Genomic DNA, 16,558 nt, shown 5'->3' on the forward strand with positions numbered 1-16,558 from the left:
CTCCTGGTTGTCTGTTGGTCTGTTTAAGTCATGTTAGAACCAGGCAGGGTTGGTCTGTTTAAGTCATGTTAGAACCAGGCAGGGTTGGTTTGTTTAAGTCATGTTAGAACCAGGCAGGGCCTCCTGGCTGTCTGTTGGTCTGTTTAAGTCATGTTAGAACCAGACAGGACCTCCTGGTTGTCTGTTGGTCTGTTTAAGTCATGTTAGAACCAGACAGGAACTCCTGGTTGTCTGTTGGTCTGTTTAAGTCATGTTAGAACCAGCCAGGACCTCCTGGCTGTCTGTTGGTCTGTTTAAGTCATGTTAGAACCAGCCAGGGTTGGTCTGTTTAAGTCATGTTAGAACCAGCCAGGGTTGGTTTGTTTAAGTCATGTTAGAACCAGGCAGGGTTGGTCTGTTTAAGTCATGTTAGAACCAGGCAGGGTTGGTCTGTTTAAGTCATGTTAGAACCAGGCAGGGTTGGTCTGTTTAAGTCATGTTAGAACCAGGCAGGGCTTCCTGGTTGTCTGTTGGTCTGTTTAAGTCATGTTAGAACCAGCCAGGACCTCCTGGTTGTCTGTTGGTCTGTTTAAGTAATGTTAGAACCAGCCAGGACCTCCTGGTTGTCTGTTGGTCTGTTTAAGTCATGTTAGAACAAGGCAGGGCCTCCTGGTTGTCTGTTGGTCTGTTTAAGTCATGTTAGAACCAGCCAGGGTTGGTCTGTTTAAGTCATGTTAGAACCAGACAGGACCTCCTGGTTGTCTGTTGGTCTGTTTAAGTCATGTTAGAACCAGGCAGGGTTGGTCTGTTTAAGTCATGTTAGAACCAGGCAGGGTTGGTCTGTTTAAGTCATGTTAGAACCAGCCAGGGTTGGTCTGTTTAAGTCATGTTAGAACCAGGCAGGGCCTCCTGGTTGTCTGTTGGTCTGTTTAAGTCATGTTAGAACCAGGCAGGGTTGGTCTGTTTAAGTCATGTTAGAACCAGGCAGGGTTGGTTTGTTTAAGTCATGTTAGAACCAGCCAGGGTTGGTCTGTTTAAGTCATGTTAGAACCAGACAGGGACTCCTGGTTGTCTGTTGGTCTGTTTAAGTCATGTTAGAACCAGGCAGGGCCTCCTGGTTGTCTGTTGGTCTGTTTAAGTCATGTTAGAACCAGGCAGGGCCTCCTGGTTGTCTGTTGGTCTGTTTAAGTCATGTTAGAACCAGGCAGGGTTTCCTGGTTGTCTGTTGGTCTGTTTAAGTCATGTTAGAACCAGCCAGGGCCTCCTGGCTGTCTGTTGGTCTGTTTAAGTCATGTTAGAACCAGGCAGGGCCTCCTGGTTGTCTGTTGGTCTGTTTAAGTCATGTTAGAACCAGGCAGGGTTGGTCTGTTTAAGTCATGTTAGAACCAGGCAGGGCCTCCTGGCTGTCTGTTGGTCTGTTTAAGTCATGTTAGAACCAGACAGGACCTCCTGGTTGTCTGTTGGTCTGTTTAAGTCATGTTAGAACCAGACAGGAACTCCTGGTTGTCTGTTGGTCTGTTTAAGTCATGTTAGAACCAGCCAGGACCTCCTGGCTGTCTGTTGGTCTGTTTAAGTCATGTTAGAACCAGACAGGGCCTCCTGGTTGTCTGTTGGTCTGTTTAAGTCATGTTAGAACCAGCCAGGGTTGGTCTGTTTAAGTCATGTTAGAACCAGCCAGGGTTGGTTTGTTTAAGTCATGTTAGAACCAGGCAGGGTTGGTCTGTTTAAGTCATGTTAGAACCAGGCAGGGTTGGTCTGTTTAAGTCATGTTAGAACCAGGCAGGGTTGGTCTGTTTAAGTCATGTTAGAACCAGGCAGGGCTTCCTGGTTGTCTGTTGGTCTGTTTAAGTCATGTTAGAACCAGCCAGGACCTCCTGGTTGTCTGTTGGTCTGTTTAAGTCATGTTAGAACCAGCCAGGACCTCCTGGTTGTCTGTTGGTCTGTTTAAGTCATGTTAGAACAAGGCAGGGCCTCCTGGTTGTCTGTTGGTCTGTTTAAGTCATGTTAGAACCAGCCAGGGTTGGTCTGTTTAAGTCATGTTAGAACCAGACAGGACCTCCTGGTTGTCTGTTGGTCTGTTTAAGTCATGTTAGAACCAGGCAGGGTTGGTCTGTTTAAGTCATGTTAGAACCAGGCAGGGTTGGTCTGTTTAAGTCATGTTAGAACCAGCCAGGGTTGGTCTGTTTAAGTCATGTTAGAACCAGGCAGGGCCTCCTGGTTGTCTGTTGGTCTGTTTAAGTCATGTTAGAACCAGGCAGGGTTGGTCTGTTTAAGTCATGTTAGAACCAGGCAGGGTTGGTTTGTTTAAGTCATGTTAGAACCAGCCAGGGTTGGTCTGTTTAAGTCATGTTAGAACCAGACAGGGACTCCTGGTTGTCTGTTGGTCTGTTTAAGTCATGTTAGAACCAGGCAGGGCCTCCTGGTTGTCTGTTGGTCTGTTTAAGTCATGTTAGAACCAGGCAGGGTTTCCTGGTTGTCTGTTGGTCTGTTTAAGTCATGTTAGAACCAGCCAGGGCCTCCTGGCTGTCTGTTGGTCTGTTTAAGTCATGTTAGAACCAGGCAGGGCGTCCTGGTTGTCTGTTGGTCTGTTTAAGTCATGTTAGAACCAGGCAGGGCCCCCTGGCTGTCTGTTGGTCTGTTTAAGTCATGTTAGAACCAGGCAGGGTTGGTCTTTTTTTTGTCATGTTAGAACCAGCCAGGGTTGGTCTGTTTAAGTCATGTTAGAACCCGGCAGGGCCTCCTGGTTGTCTGTTGGTCTGTTTAAGTCATGTTAGAACCAGCCAGGGTTGGTCTGTTTAAGTCATTTTAGAACCAGGCAGGGTTGGTCTGTTTAAGTCATGTTAGAACCAGGCAGGGTTGGTCTGTTTAAGTCATGTTAGAACCAGGCAGGGTTGGTCTGTTTAAGTCATGTTAGAACCAGGCAGGGTTGGTCTGTTTAAGTCATGTTAGAACCAGGCAGGGCCTCCTGGTTGTCTGTTGGTCTGTTTAAGTCATGTTAGAACCAGCCAGGGTTGGTCTGTTTAAGTCATGTTAGAACCAGGCAGGGCCTCCTGGTTGTCTGTTGGTTTGTTTAAGTCATGCTAGAACCAGGCAGGGCCTCCTGGTTGTCTGTTGGTCTGTTTAAGTCATGTTAGAACCAGCCAGGGTTGGTCTGTTTAAGTCATGTTAGAACCAGGCAGGGCCTCCTGGTTGTCTGTTGGTCTGTTTAAGTCATGTTAGAACCAGCCAGGGCCTCCTGGTTGTCTGTTGGTCTGTTTAAGTCATGTTAGAACCAGCCAGGGCCTCCTGGTTGTCTGTTGGTCTGTTTAAGTCATGTTAGAACCAGCCAGGGCCTCCTGGTTGTCTGTTGGTCTGTTTAAGTCATGTTAGAACCAGCCAGGGCCTCCTGGTTGTCTGTTGGTCTGTTTAAGTCATGTTAGAACCAGACAGGGCCTCCTGGTTGTCTGTTGGTCTGTTTAAGTCATGTTAGAACCAGACAGGGCCTCCTGGTTGTCTGTTGGTCTGTTTAAGTCATGTTAGAACCAGACAGGGCCTCCTGGTTGTCTGTTGGTCTGTTTAAGTCATGTTAGAACCAGACAGGGCCTCCTGGTTGTCTGTTGGTCTGTTTAAGTCATGTTAGAACCAGGCAGGGTTGGTCTGTTTAAGTCATGTTAGAACCAGACAGGGCCTCCTGGTTGTCTGTTGGTCTGTTTAAGTCATGTTAGAACCAGGCAGGGCCTCCTGGTTGTCTGTTGGTCTGTTTAAGTCATGTTAGAACCAGGCAGGGCCTCCTGGTTGTCTGTTGGTCTGTTTAAGTCATGTTAGAACCAGGCAGGGCCTCCTGGTTGTCTGTTGGTCTGTTTAAGTCATGTTAGAACCAGGCAGGGCCTCCTGGTTGTCTGTTGGTCTGTTTAAGTCATGTTAGAACCAGGCAGGGTTGGTCTGTTTAAGTCATGTTAGAACCAGGCAGGGCCTCCTGGTTGTCTGTTGGTCTGTTTAAGTCATGTTAGAACCAGACAGGGCCTCCTGGTTGTCTGTTGGTCTGTTTAAGTCATGTTAGAACCAGACAGGGCCTCCTGGTTGTCTGTTGGTCTGTTTAAGTCATGTTAGAACCAGGCAGGGTTGGTCTGTTTAAGTCATGTTAGAACCAGGCAGAACCTCCTGGCTGTCTGTTTAAGTTAGGGTTAAAAGCTGTCTGTTTAAGTTAGGGTTAAAAGCTGTCTGTTTGTGCCAGTGAGGGGAAGATACTGCTTCATGAATGCCAATTAGTCCCATTGGAATAGTTAAAAGGCCTGTTGAGATTTATTTACTGTGAGTTGCATAGAGTCTCAGAGATCTGGAGCCAACATGGGCTGAGTCAGAGTGTTGAGACAGAAACTGAACATTGTGAGCAAAGAGCTGTAATAATGTGGAGCTGAAAGAAGTCTCTAGTCACGAAGTCGAGAGAGAAACACCACAACTAGAGACACGGAGGGAGACACAGAGACACGAAGGGAGACAGGGAGACACGGAGGGAGACACGGAGGGAGACACAGAGACACGGACGGAGACACGGAGAGAGACACGGAGGTTGACTGGGAGACACGGAAAGAGACACGGAGGTTGACTGGGAGACACGGAGAGAGACACGGAGGTTGACTGGGAGACACGGAGAGAGACACGGAGGTTGACTGGGAGACACGGAGAGAGACACGGAGGTTGACTGGGAGACACGGAGAGAGACACGGAGGTTGACTGGGAGACACGGAGAGAGACACGGAGGTTGACTGGGAGACACGGAGAGAGACACGGAGAGAGACACGGAGGTTGACTGGGAGACACGGAGAGAGACACGGAGGTTGACTGGGAGACACAGCGAGAGACACGGAGAGAGACACGGAGGTTGACTGGGAGACACGGAGAGAGACACGGAGGTAGACTGGGAGACACGGAGAGAGACACGGAGGTAGACTGGGAGACACGGAGAGAGACACGGAGGTAGACTGGGAGACACGGAGAGAGACACGGAGGTAGACTGGGAACACTGAGGTAGACTGGGAACACTGAGGTAGACTGGGAGACACGGAGAGAGACACGGAGGTTGACTGGGAGACACGGAGAGAGACACGGAGGTTGACTGGGAGACACGGAGAGAGACACGGAGGTTGACTGGGAACACTGAGGTAGACTGGGTGACACGGGGGGAGAGACACGGAGAGAGACCTAGATATGCAGAGAGCAGCTGCATAGTCAGTCAGGCTGCCATCAGTTAGGATCACTAGGTACTGCATTCTGTTCCAGAACTACTGCATTCTATTCCAGAACTACTGCATTCTATTCCAGAACTACTGCATTCTGTTCCAGAACTACTGCATTCTATTCCAGAACTACTGCATTCTATTCCAGAACTACTGCATTCTATTCCAGAACTACTGCATTCTATTCCAGAACTACTGCATTCTGTTCCAGAACTACTGCATTCTATTCCAGAACTACTGCATTCTATTCCAGAACTACTGCATTCTATTCCAGAACTACTGCATTCTATTCCAGAACTACTGCATTCTATTCCAGAACTACTGCATTCTGTTCCAGAACTACTGCATTCTGTTCCAGAACTACTGCATTCTATTCCAGAACTACTGCATTCTATCCCAGAACTACTGCATTCTATCCCAGAACTACTGCATTCTATTCCAGAACTACTGCATTCTATTCCAGAACTACTGCATTCTATTCCAGAACTACTGCATTCTATTCCAGAACTACTGCATTCTATTCCAGAACTACTGCATTCTATTCCAGAACTACTGCATTCTATTCCAGAACTACTGCATTCTATTCCAGAACTACTGCATTCTGTTCCAGAACTACTGCATTCTATTCCAGAACTACTGCATTCTATCCCAGAACTACTGCATTCTATTCCAGAACTACTGCATTCTATTCCAGAACTACTGCATTCTGTTCCAGAACTACTGCATTCTGTTCCAGAACTACTGCATTCTATTCCAGAACTACTGCATTCTATTCCAGAACTACTGCATTCTATTCCAGAACTACTGCATTCTATCCCAGAACTACTGCATTATATTCCAGAACTACTGCATTCTATTCCAGAACTACTGCATTCTATTCCAGAACTACTGCATTCTGTTCCGGAATTCTCTACATCAGTTTGTGTCCTCAGTTTGTAAACCTGCATGATACTGTAAAATGTGGATGGCAGCTTTGCTATAGATGGCATTAACATGAATCTTTTTTCTGGGTGATTTAAATATTGACTGGCTTTCGTCAAGCTGCCCACTCAAGAAAAAGCTTCAAACTGTAACTAGTACCTGCAACCTGGTTCAGGTTATCAGTCAACGACTACCAGGGTAGTTACAAACAGCACAGGAATTAAATCATCCACATGTATTGATCACATCTTTACTAATGCTGCAGAACTCTGCTCTAATCAGATGTATTGATCACATCTTTACTAATGCTGCAGAACTCTGCTCTAATCAGATGTATTGATCACATCTTTACTAATGCTGCAGAACTCTGCTCTAAAGCAGTATCCAGATCCATCAGATGTATTGATCACATATAGTAGCCATAACCAGGAAAACCAACGTTCCAAAGGCTGGAACTAATATAAGAGGTCATACAATACGTTTTGTAGTGAACTAATATAAGAGGTCATACAATACGTTTTGTAGTGATTCTTATGTTGAAGATCAACAGTATTCAGCCCACTTGACTTTTTCCCAATGTTGTTACGTTACAGGCTTATTCTAAAATGGATTGAATTGTGTTTGGGTTTTTTTCATCAATCTACACACAATTCCCCATAATGACAAAGCGCAAACAGGTATTATACATTTTTGCAAATGTAAAAAATTACCAAAGTATTCAGACCCTTTATTCAGTACTTTGTTGAAGCACCTTTGGCAACGATTACAGCCTCAAGTCTTGGGTATGACGCTACAAGCTTGGCACACCTGTATTTGGGGAGTTTCTTCCGTCCTTCTCAGCAGATCTTCTCAAGTTCGGTCAGGTTGGATGGGCAGAGTTGCTGCACAGCTATTTTCTCCAGAGATGTTCGATCGGGTTCAAGTCTGGGCTCTAGCTGGTCCACTCAAGGACATTCAGAGACTTGTCCCGAAGCCACTCCTGCGTCGTCTTGGCTGTGTGCTTAGGGTCGTTGTCCTGTTGGAAGGTGAACCTTCGCCCCAGTCTGAGGTCCTGAAAATATAGATGGCAGGAGCGTGAAATTGTAGATGGCAGGAGCGTGAATCTGTAGATGGCAGGAGCGTGAATCTGTAGATGGCAGGAGCGTGAATCTGTAGATGGCAGGAGCGTGAATCTGTAGATGGCAGGAGCGTGAATCTGTAGATGGCAGGAGCGTGAATCTGTAGATGGCAGGAGCGTGAATCTGTAGATGGCAGGAGCGTGAATCTGTAGATGGCAGGAGCGTGAATCTGTAGATGGCAGGAGCGTGAATCTGTAGATGGCAGGAGCGTGAATCTGTAGATGGCAGGAGTGTGAATCTGTAGATGGCAGGAGCGTGAAACTTTGGGGATGGTGTTCTCAGGGTGATGAGAGGTGTTGGCTTTGCGCCAGACATAGCGTTTTCCTTGATGGCCAAAAAGCTCAATTTTAGTCTTATCTGACCAGAGTACCTTCTTCCATATGTTTGGGGAGTCTCCCACATGCCTTTTGGCGAACACCAAATGTGTTTTCTTTTTTTTTTCTTTAAGCAATGGCTTTTTTCTGGCCACTCTTCCATAAAGCCCAGCTCTGTGGAGTATACGGCTTAAAGTGGTCCTATGGACAGATTCTCCAATCTCCGCTGTGGAGCTTGGCAGCTCCTTCAGGGTTATCTTTGGTCTTTTTGTTGCCTCTCTGATTAATGCCCTCCATGCCTGGTCTGTGAGTTTTGGTGGGTGGCCCTCTCTTGGCAGGTTTGTTGTGGGGCCATATCCTTTCAATTTTTTAATAATGGATTTAATGGTGCTCTGTGGGATGTTCCAAGTTTCTGATAGTTTTTTATAAACCAGCCCTGAAATGTCCTTCTCCACAACTTTGTCCCTGACCTGTTTGGCGAGCTCCTTGGTCTTCATGATGCCACTTGCTTGGTGGTGCCCCTTGCTTAGTGGTGTTGCAGACCCTGTGGCCTTTCAGAACAGGTGTGTGTATATATAGATACAGCTTGTACAGCTTGTATCCTCTGCTTGTCTGACCTTCCCTCTTGTTCACTGTGGAAATATTAGTTAAGCTATAACTACAATAGCTTCTAGCTATAACTACAATAGCTTCTAGCTATAACTACAATAGCTTCTAGCTATAACTACAATAGCTTCTAGCTATAACTACTATAGCTTCTAGCTATAACTACTATAGCTTCTAGCTATAACTACTATAGCTTCTAGCTATAACTACTATAGCTTCTAGCTATAACTACAATAGCTGTTGATCTCTGCTGTCACTGACATACAAAGGTTTCTCACACGTCTTGTGTCTGCGCTGTTCTGCAGGGGTTCAGTTCCACAGAGACGCTAGTGTGCACTGCTCGCTGATCCACTCTCAGTCCGTGCTTCAGAGGAGGAGGAAGCTGAGGAGACGGAAGACTGTCATCGGGATTCCTAGAAGTGTTCAGCAGGACCTAGGTATGTTTAACCTTAGACCTAACCTTGAACCCTACGACCTGTCCTATTTATATACCTAGGTATGACTCATTTTAGCCCTAACCTTAAACCCAAACATTTGACATTTCCGTCATTTAGCAGATGCTGTTTTCCAGAGTGACTTAGTGCATTCGTCTTAAGATAGCTACATCTATGATGTTCTATATCTATATATCTAGATAGCTACATCTATGATGTTCTATATCTATATATCTAGATAGCTACATCTATGATGTTCTATATCTATATATCTAGATAGCTACATCTATGATGTTCTATATCTATATATCTAGATAGCTACATCTATGATGTTCTATATCTATATATCTAGATAGCTACATCTATGATGTTCTATATCTATATATCTAGATAGCTACATCTATGATGTTCTATATCTATATATCTAGATAGCTACATTTCACAGTCATAGTAAGTACCTAACCCTAACCCTAACCCTAACCCTAACCCTAACCCAGATAGCTACATTTCACAGTCATAGTAAGTACATTTTTCCTCAAAGTAGTTATCAGCAAAGTCAGAGCTAGAAGGGCGGGGGGGGGGGGTTCAAGTGCAAGTGTTGGTTCAGGATTATTATTATTTTTATTTGGATGGGTCGAGGTGAAGAGGGGAATTATTTCAGATACTGTTTGAAGAGGTAGGGTTTCAGGTGCTTTAAGAAGATCGGCAGGGTCTCTGTTGTCCGGGGGAAACTGGTTCCACCAGTGGGATTCCAGGACAGAGAACAGCTTGGACTGGACTGAGCGGGAGCTGCCCTTCCATAGGGGTGTGAGGACCAAGAGACCTGAGGTGGCAGAATGAAGTGCTCGGGTTGGGGTGTAGGGTTTGAGCATAGCCTGAAGGTAGGGAAGGGTAGGCCTTCCCCGGGAGGAAGAGCATTTCCGTCTTCCTGAGCTTGACGTGGTGGGCTGACATCAGAGCGGAGATACCTGCCAGGCACACAGAGATGCGTGCTGTCACCTGGATGTCAGAAGGGTCGAAGGAGAAAAGTAGTTGAGTGTCATACGCATAGCAATGATAGGAGAGATCATGTGAGGATATGACGGAGCCGAGTGACTTGGTGTATAGAGGAGAGGGCCTAGAACTGAGCCCTGGGGACAACAGCAGTGACAGTATGTAAAACCGTGGATGGATGGCGGCAAAACTGAAAGCCACCGCATATAACCATGGACGGAGATCTGGGAATATGTCTGAATATAAACAGCTATTCCCTCCAATCAAACAAGCAAACTGCCAGTACAAGGACAAGGTGGAGTCGCATTTCAACGGCTCAGACACGAGACGTATGTGGCAGGGTCTACAGGAAATCACGGACTACAAAAGGAAATTCAGCCACGTTACGGACACCGCCACACTTCCAGACAAACTAAACACCTTCGTTGCTTTGAGGATAAAACAGTGCCACCGTCCGCTAACAAGGACTGCGTGGCTGGTGTGAGTAAAACATTTAAACTTGTTAACCGTTGCATGGCTGCTGGCCCAGATGGTATCCCTAGCCGCGTCCTCAGAGCATGACCAGACCAGCTAGCTGGTGTGTTTACGGACATATTCCATCGCTCCCTATCCCAGTCTGTTGTCCTCACATGCTTCAAGATGGACACCATTGTTCTTGTACCCAAGAAAGCTAAGGTAACTGAACTAAATGACTACCGCCCCGTAGCACTCACTTCTGTCTTCATGAAGTGCTTTGAGAGAGTAGTCAACAATCATATCATCTCTATCTTACCGGCCACCCTAGACCCACTTCAGTTTGCTTACCACCCCAACAGGTCCACAGATGACACAATCGCCATCACACGGCACACCGCCCTAACCCATCTGGACAAGAGGAATACCTATGTTAGAATGCTGCTCATTAACTACAGCTCAGCATTCAACACCATAGTACCTTCCAAGCTCATCATTAAGTTGGAGGCCCTGGGTCTCAACCCGCCCTGTGCAACTGGGTCCTGGACTTCCTGACGGTCGCCCCCCAGGTGGTGAGGTAGGAAACAACACCTCCACTTCACTGATCCTCAACACAGGGGCCCCACAAGGGTGCGTTCTGAGCCCTCTCCTGTACTCCCTGTTCACCCATGACTGCGTGGCCATGCACGCCTCCAACTCAATCATCAAGTTTGCAGACAACACAGCAGTAGTGGGCTTGATTACCTACAAGGAGGAGGTGAGGGCACTCGGAGTGTGGTGTCAGGAAAATAACCTCACACTCAACGTCACCAAAACAAAGGAGATGATCGTGGACTTCAGGAAACAGCAGAGGGAGCAGCCCCCTATCCACATTGAAGGGCCAGCAGTGGAGAAGGTGGAAAGTTGAAGTTCCTCGACTTAGACGTCACAGACAAACTGAAATGGTCCACTCACACAGACAGTGTAGTGAAGAAGGCACCACAGCGCCTCTTCAACCTCAGGAGGGTGAAGACATTCGGCTTGTCACCCAAAACCCTGACAAACTTTTACAGATGCACAATCGAAAGCATCCTGTCGGGCTGTATCACAGCCTGGTACGGCAACTACACAGGTGAAGATATGCATGTTGTCCATGTCTCACGCCTTAAAACCTCTTTGGGCAAGGCGTGCCGCTAGCGACCCACCCCGACAACATCTGGTGAAATTGCAGAGTGCCAAATTCAAATTACATAAATAGTAATAATAAACATTCATGAAAATACAAGTGTTATACATTGGTTAAAAGATTAACTTGTTGTTAATCCAGCCGCTTTGTCAGATTTCAAAAAGGCTTTACGGTGAAAGCATACCATGCGGTTATCTGAGGACAGCGCCCCGCATACACACATATCTTTGAAGAGGAAAGTGACAAGACTTTTCTCAGATTCCCATACCCAGAAGTCTAATGCCTTAAGCCCTGCCACAAAGTCAATAATATTTCTGTAGAGGCTTTTCTCGGTTTCCCAGACCAGACGGACCTCCCGGTTGCGGCCGGCTACGACAGAGCCTGGGCGCGAACCCAGAGACTCTGGTGGCGCAGCTAGCACTGCGATGCAGTGCCCTAGACCACTGCGCCAACCAGGAGGCCGTTATAGTCTGTTCTAACAAAATATTTTAAAGTCTCTAGTACAACCAATTATCCAAATTAGTATAGTATTTGTTGTGCTGTTTATACGGTTAGAAATGTGGCTTCATTAAATGGATTAATTTTATGGTGTTTCTATTCCAAGAAAAACGACAGGCTACTGTAAAATGCAATGTGTAGGCCTTAGGGTTTCCACTAGGAAAATATGTCGCTGTGCAACGTGACCGGTCGGGAGTAGGCACAGGCTACTAAGCGACTGCAAGTGAAGAGCTAAATAGTAATTCTAACATTTCTACAGCCTAATTGGCTCACCAATACCTTTGGGTGTTTAATTAAACAACAATGTGATGCCTTCAATTGCATTAGCCTACTTTATTCCAATAATAATTTGTTATGGATCCATCCAGATGTGGTTAGAAAACAGTGGTGGAATGTGTGGAGCAATGGGTGAGGTGACATGCCTCGCAAACACCCATTAATACATTTAAAGTCCATAAACTAGGTGAAAGTCTATTGTCCTGCTGATAGCCCACCATGGGTGGATGGTTTCTTTTGTATTCCAAATTATTGGAAAGGCTGCTAAACCAATCCACCTGGAGCACAGCCTTGTTACCTACTTACAGAACAATGCAGTTTCACTCCATTCACTCCATGACTCTCTGCCACTCCATTCTGCCTGACTCTCTGCCACTCCATTCTGTCAGACTCTCTGCCACTCCATTCTGCCTGACTCTCTGCCACTCCATTCTGCCTGACTCTCTACCACTCCATTCTGCCTGACTCTCTACCACTCCATTCTGCCTGACTCTCTACCACTCCATTCTGTCTGACTCTCTACCACTCCATTCTGCCTGACTCTCTGCCACTCCATTCCGCCTGACTCTCTACCACTCCATTCTGCCAGACTCTCTGCCACTCCATTCTGCTTGACTCTCTACCACTCCATTCTGCCTGACTCTCTGCCACTCCATTCTGCTTGACTCTCTACCACTCCATTCTGTCAGACTCTCTGCCACTCCATTCTGCCTGACTCTCTACCACTCCATTCTGCCTGACTCTCTACCACTCCATTCTGCCTGACTCTCTACCACTCCATTCTGCCTGACTCTCTGCCGCTCCATTCTGCCTGACTCTCTGCCACTCCATTCTGCCTGACTCTCTGCCACTCCATTCTGCCTGACTCTCTACCTCTCCATTCTGCCTGACTCTCTACCACTCCATTCTGCCTGACTCTCTACCACTCCATTCTGCCTGACTCTCTGCCACTCCATTCTGCCTGACTCTCTACCACTCCATTCTGCCTGACTCTCTACCACTCCATTCTGCCTGACTCTCTACCACTCCATTCTGCCAGACTCTCTGCCACTCCATTCTGCTTGACTCTCTACCACTCCATTCTGCCTGACTCTCTGCCACTCCATTCTGTCAGACTCGCTACCACTCCATTCTGCCAGACTCTCTACCACTCCATTCTGCCTGACCATCTGCCACACGCCATTCTGCCCGACTCTCTACCACTCCATTCTGCCAGACTCTCTACCACTCCATTCTGCCTGACTCTCTGCCACTCCATTCTGCCTGATTCTCTGCCCCTCCATTCTGTCAGACTCTCTGCCACTCCATTCGGCCTGACTCTCTACCACTCCATTCTGCTTGACTCTCTGCCACTCCATTCTGCCTGACTCTCTACCACTCCATTCTGCCTGACTCTCTACCACTCCATTCTGTCAGACTCTCTACCACTCCATTCTGCCTGACTCTCTACCACTCCATTCTGCCTGACTCTCTACCACTCCATTCTGCCTGACTCTCTACCACTCCATTCTGCTTGACTCTCTGCCACTCCATTCTGTCAGACTCTCTGCCACTCAATTCTGCCTAACTCTCTGCCACTCCATTCTACCAGACTCTCTACCACTCCATTCTGCCTGACTCTCTGCCACTCCATTCTGCCTGACTCTCTGCCACTCCATTCTGCCTGACTCTCTACCACTCCATTCTGCCTGACTCTCTGCCACTCCATTCTGCCTGACTCTCTACCACTCCATTCTGCCTGATTCTCTGCCCCTTCATTCTGTCAGACTCTCTGCCACTCCATTCTGTCAGACTCTCTGCCACTCCATTCTGTCAGACTCTCTGCCACTCCATTCTGTCAGACTCTCTGCCCCTCCATTCTGTCAGACTCTCTGCCACTCCATTCTGCCTGACTCTGCCACTCCATTCTGCTTGACTCTCTGCCTCTCCATTCTGCCTGACTCTCTACCACTCCATTCTGCCTGACTCTCTACCACTCCATTCTGTCAGACTCTCTACCACTCCATTCTGCCTGACTCTCTACCACTCCATTCTGCCTGACTCTCTACCACTCCATTCTGTCAGACTCTCTACCACTCCATTCTGTCAGACTCTCTACCACTCCATTCTGCCTGACTCTCTACCACTCCATTCTGTCAGACTCTCTACCACTCCATTCTGCCTGACTCTGTACCACTCCATTCTGCCTGACTCTCTACCACTCCATTCTGCCTGACTCTCTACCACTCCATTCTGCCTGACTCTCTACCACTCCATTCTGTCAGACTCTCTACCACTCCATTCTGCCTGACTCTCTACCACTCCATTCTGCCTGACTCTCTACCACTCCATTCTGCCTGACTCTCTACCACTCCATTCTGCCTGACTCTCTGCCACTCCATTCTGCCTGACTCTCTGCCACTCCATTCTGCCTGACTCTCTGCCACTCCATTCTGCCTGACTCTCTGCCACTCCATTCTGCCTGACTCTCTGCCACTCCATTCTGCCTGACTCTCTGCCACTCCATTCTGCCTGACTCTCTACCACTCCATTCTGCCTGACTCTCTACCACTCCATTCTGCCTGACTCTCTGCCACTCCATTCTGCCTGACTCTCTGCCCCTCCATTCTGCCTGACTCTCTACCACTCCATTCTGCCTGACTCTCTGCCACTCCATTCTGCCTGACTCTCTGCCACTCCATTCTGCCTGACTCTCTGCCACTCCATTCTGCCTGACTCTTTGCCACTCCATTCTGCCTGACTCTCTGCCACTCCATTCTGCCAGACTCTCTACCACTCCATTCTGCCTGACTCTCTGCCACTCCATTCTGCCTCACTCTCTGCCCCTCCATTCTGCCTGACTCTCTACCACTCCATTCTGCCTGACTCTCTGCCACTCCATTCTGCCTGACTCTCTACCACTCCATTCTGCCTGACTCTCTACCACTCCATTCTGCCTGACTCTCTACCACTCCTTTCTGCCTGACTCGCTACCACTCCATTCTGCCTGACTCTCTACCACTCCATTCTGCCTGACTCTCTACCATTCCATTCTGCCTGACTCTCTGCCACTCCATTCTGCCTGACTCTCTACCACTCCATTCTGCCTGACTCTCTACCACTCCATTCTGCCTGACTCTCTACCATCCCATTCTGCCTGACTCTCTGCCACTCCATTCTGCCTGACTCTCTACCACTCCAGTCTGCCTGACTCTCTACCCCTCCAGTCTGCCTGACTCTCTGCCACTCCATTCTGCCTGACTCTCTACCCCTCCAGTCTGCCTGACTCTCTGCCACTCCATTCTGCCTGACTCTCTGCCACTCCATTCTGTCTTTCTATTGTTGTTATCTCTTCTGTAACATTCCACAAGGAAATGTAATACAGAAACACATACATTAAATAGCTCTGGTCGGGGAAATATGTGAAACCTCTTTTTATTTATCTGTGCTTAGTAGCCAAGGTTATATGGCTGCGCCATTAACTTGTTATTTTAGCAGACATGTATTTTAAGAATATAATTGAATATAACATTTACATCATTTAGCAGACGCTCTTATCCAGAGAGATTTACAAATTGGAAAGTTTATACATATTCATCCTGGTCCCCCTGTGGGAATTGAACCCACAACCCTGGCGTTGCAAGCGCCATGCTCTACCAACTGAGCCACACGGGACCTATACAGAATATAACAGACCATTTTCGTTTCTCTTAGAATTGAAACCTTACTAAAACTGTTAAACCTTAGTGTAACATCAGTTTTAGTAAGTAATAAGCTACGGACCAGTTACAGCTTCTTCTGAAAAAGTAGGAAAAAAGTAGATTTTTATGAGTGTGCACGCAGGAAAGAGCAATTCTTACACTGTTCTAAATCCCCTTCTTCATCATCATTCAGTTCATTCCAATTAAATTATAAAACATTTTGTCACCCCTGTTCAACAACTCCAAATCGCTTTTGCATGTGCTCCAAAGGGATAACATAAAATAACATAATATAGGTTAATTAAATAATCGAAAGGAACATTTTGATGATTTATTAGTCTAGTGGATAGAAGTATTTTAGACACACAGTGGAAATTATTCAGATCGTTGGCTTGTTCCACATTTTGTTTTGTCACAGCCTTATTCTAAAATTGATCAAATAAATGTTTTCCTCAGCAATCAACACACAAAACAGCATAATGACAAAGCGAAAACAGGTGTTTAGAATCTTTTTGCATATATATATATATATATATATATATATATATATATATATATATATATATATATATATATAAAAGAGACCTGATTTACAGTATTCAGACCCTTCGCTATGAGACTCGTATTTGAGCTCAGTTGCATCCTGTTTCAATTAATCATCCTTGAGATGTTTCTACAACTTGATTGGAGTCCACCTGTGGAAAATTCAATTGATTGGACATGAAAGGCACACACCTGTTTATATAAAGGCCCCACAGTTGACAATACATGTCAGACAAAAACCAAGCCATGAGGTCGAAGGAATTGTCCATAGAGCCCCGAGACTGGATTGTGTCGAGGCACAGATTTGGGAAAGGGTACCAACACATTTCGGCAGCATTGAAGGTCCCTAAGAACACAGTGGC

At 46.7% G+C, this 16,558-nt stretch overlaps 1 protein-coding gene across 1 annotated transcript in view; it reads left to right on the forward strand.

Annotated features, from left to right (window-relative positions):
• LOC129867661 (actin remodeling regulator NHS-like) overlaps window positions 1-16,558 on the forward strand; it is a 162,452-nt gene that overhangs the window by 128,921 nt on the left and 16,973 nt on the right. The window contains exon 6 of the mRNA XM_055941237.1: window positions 8,460-8,591. Within this exon, the coding sequence (XP_055797212.1) occupies window positions 8,460-8,591 (132 nt within the window). The remainder of the gene's footprint in view (window positions 1-8,459; window positions 8,592-16,558) is intronic.

This window comes from Salvelinus fontinalis, chromosome 12 (assembly GCF_029448725.1).
Source record: "Salvelinus fontinalis isolate EN_2023a chromosome 12, ASM2944872v1, whole genome shotgun sequence".
In the NCBI taxonomy this organism is placed as follows: Eukaryota; Metazoa; Chordata; class Actinopteri; order Salmoniformes; family Salmonidae; genus Salvelinus; species Salvelinus fontinalis.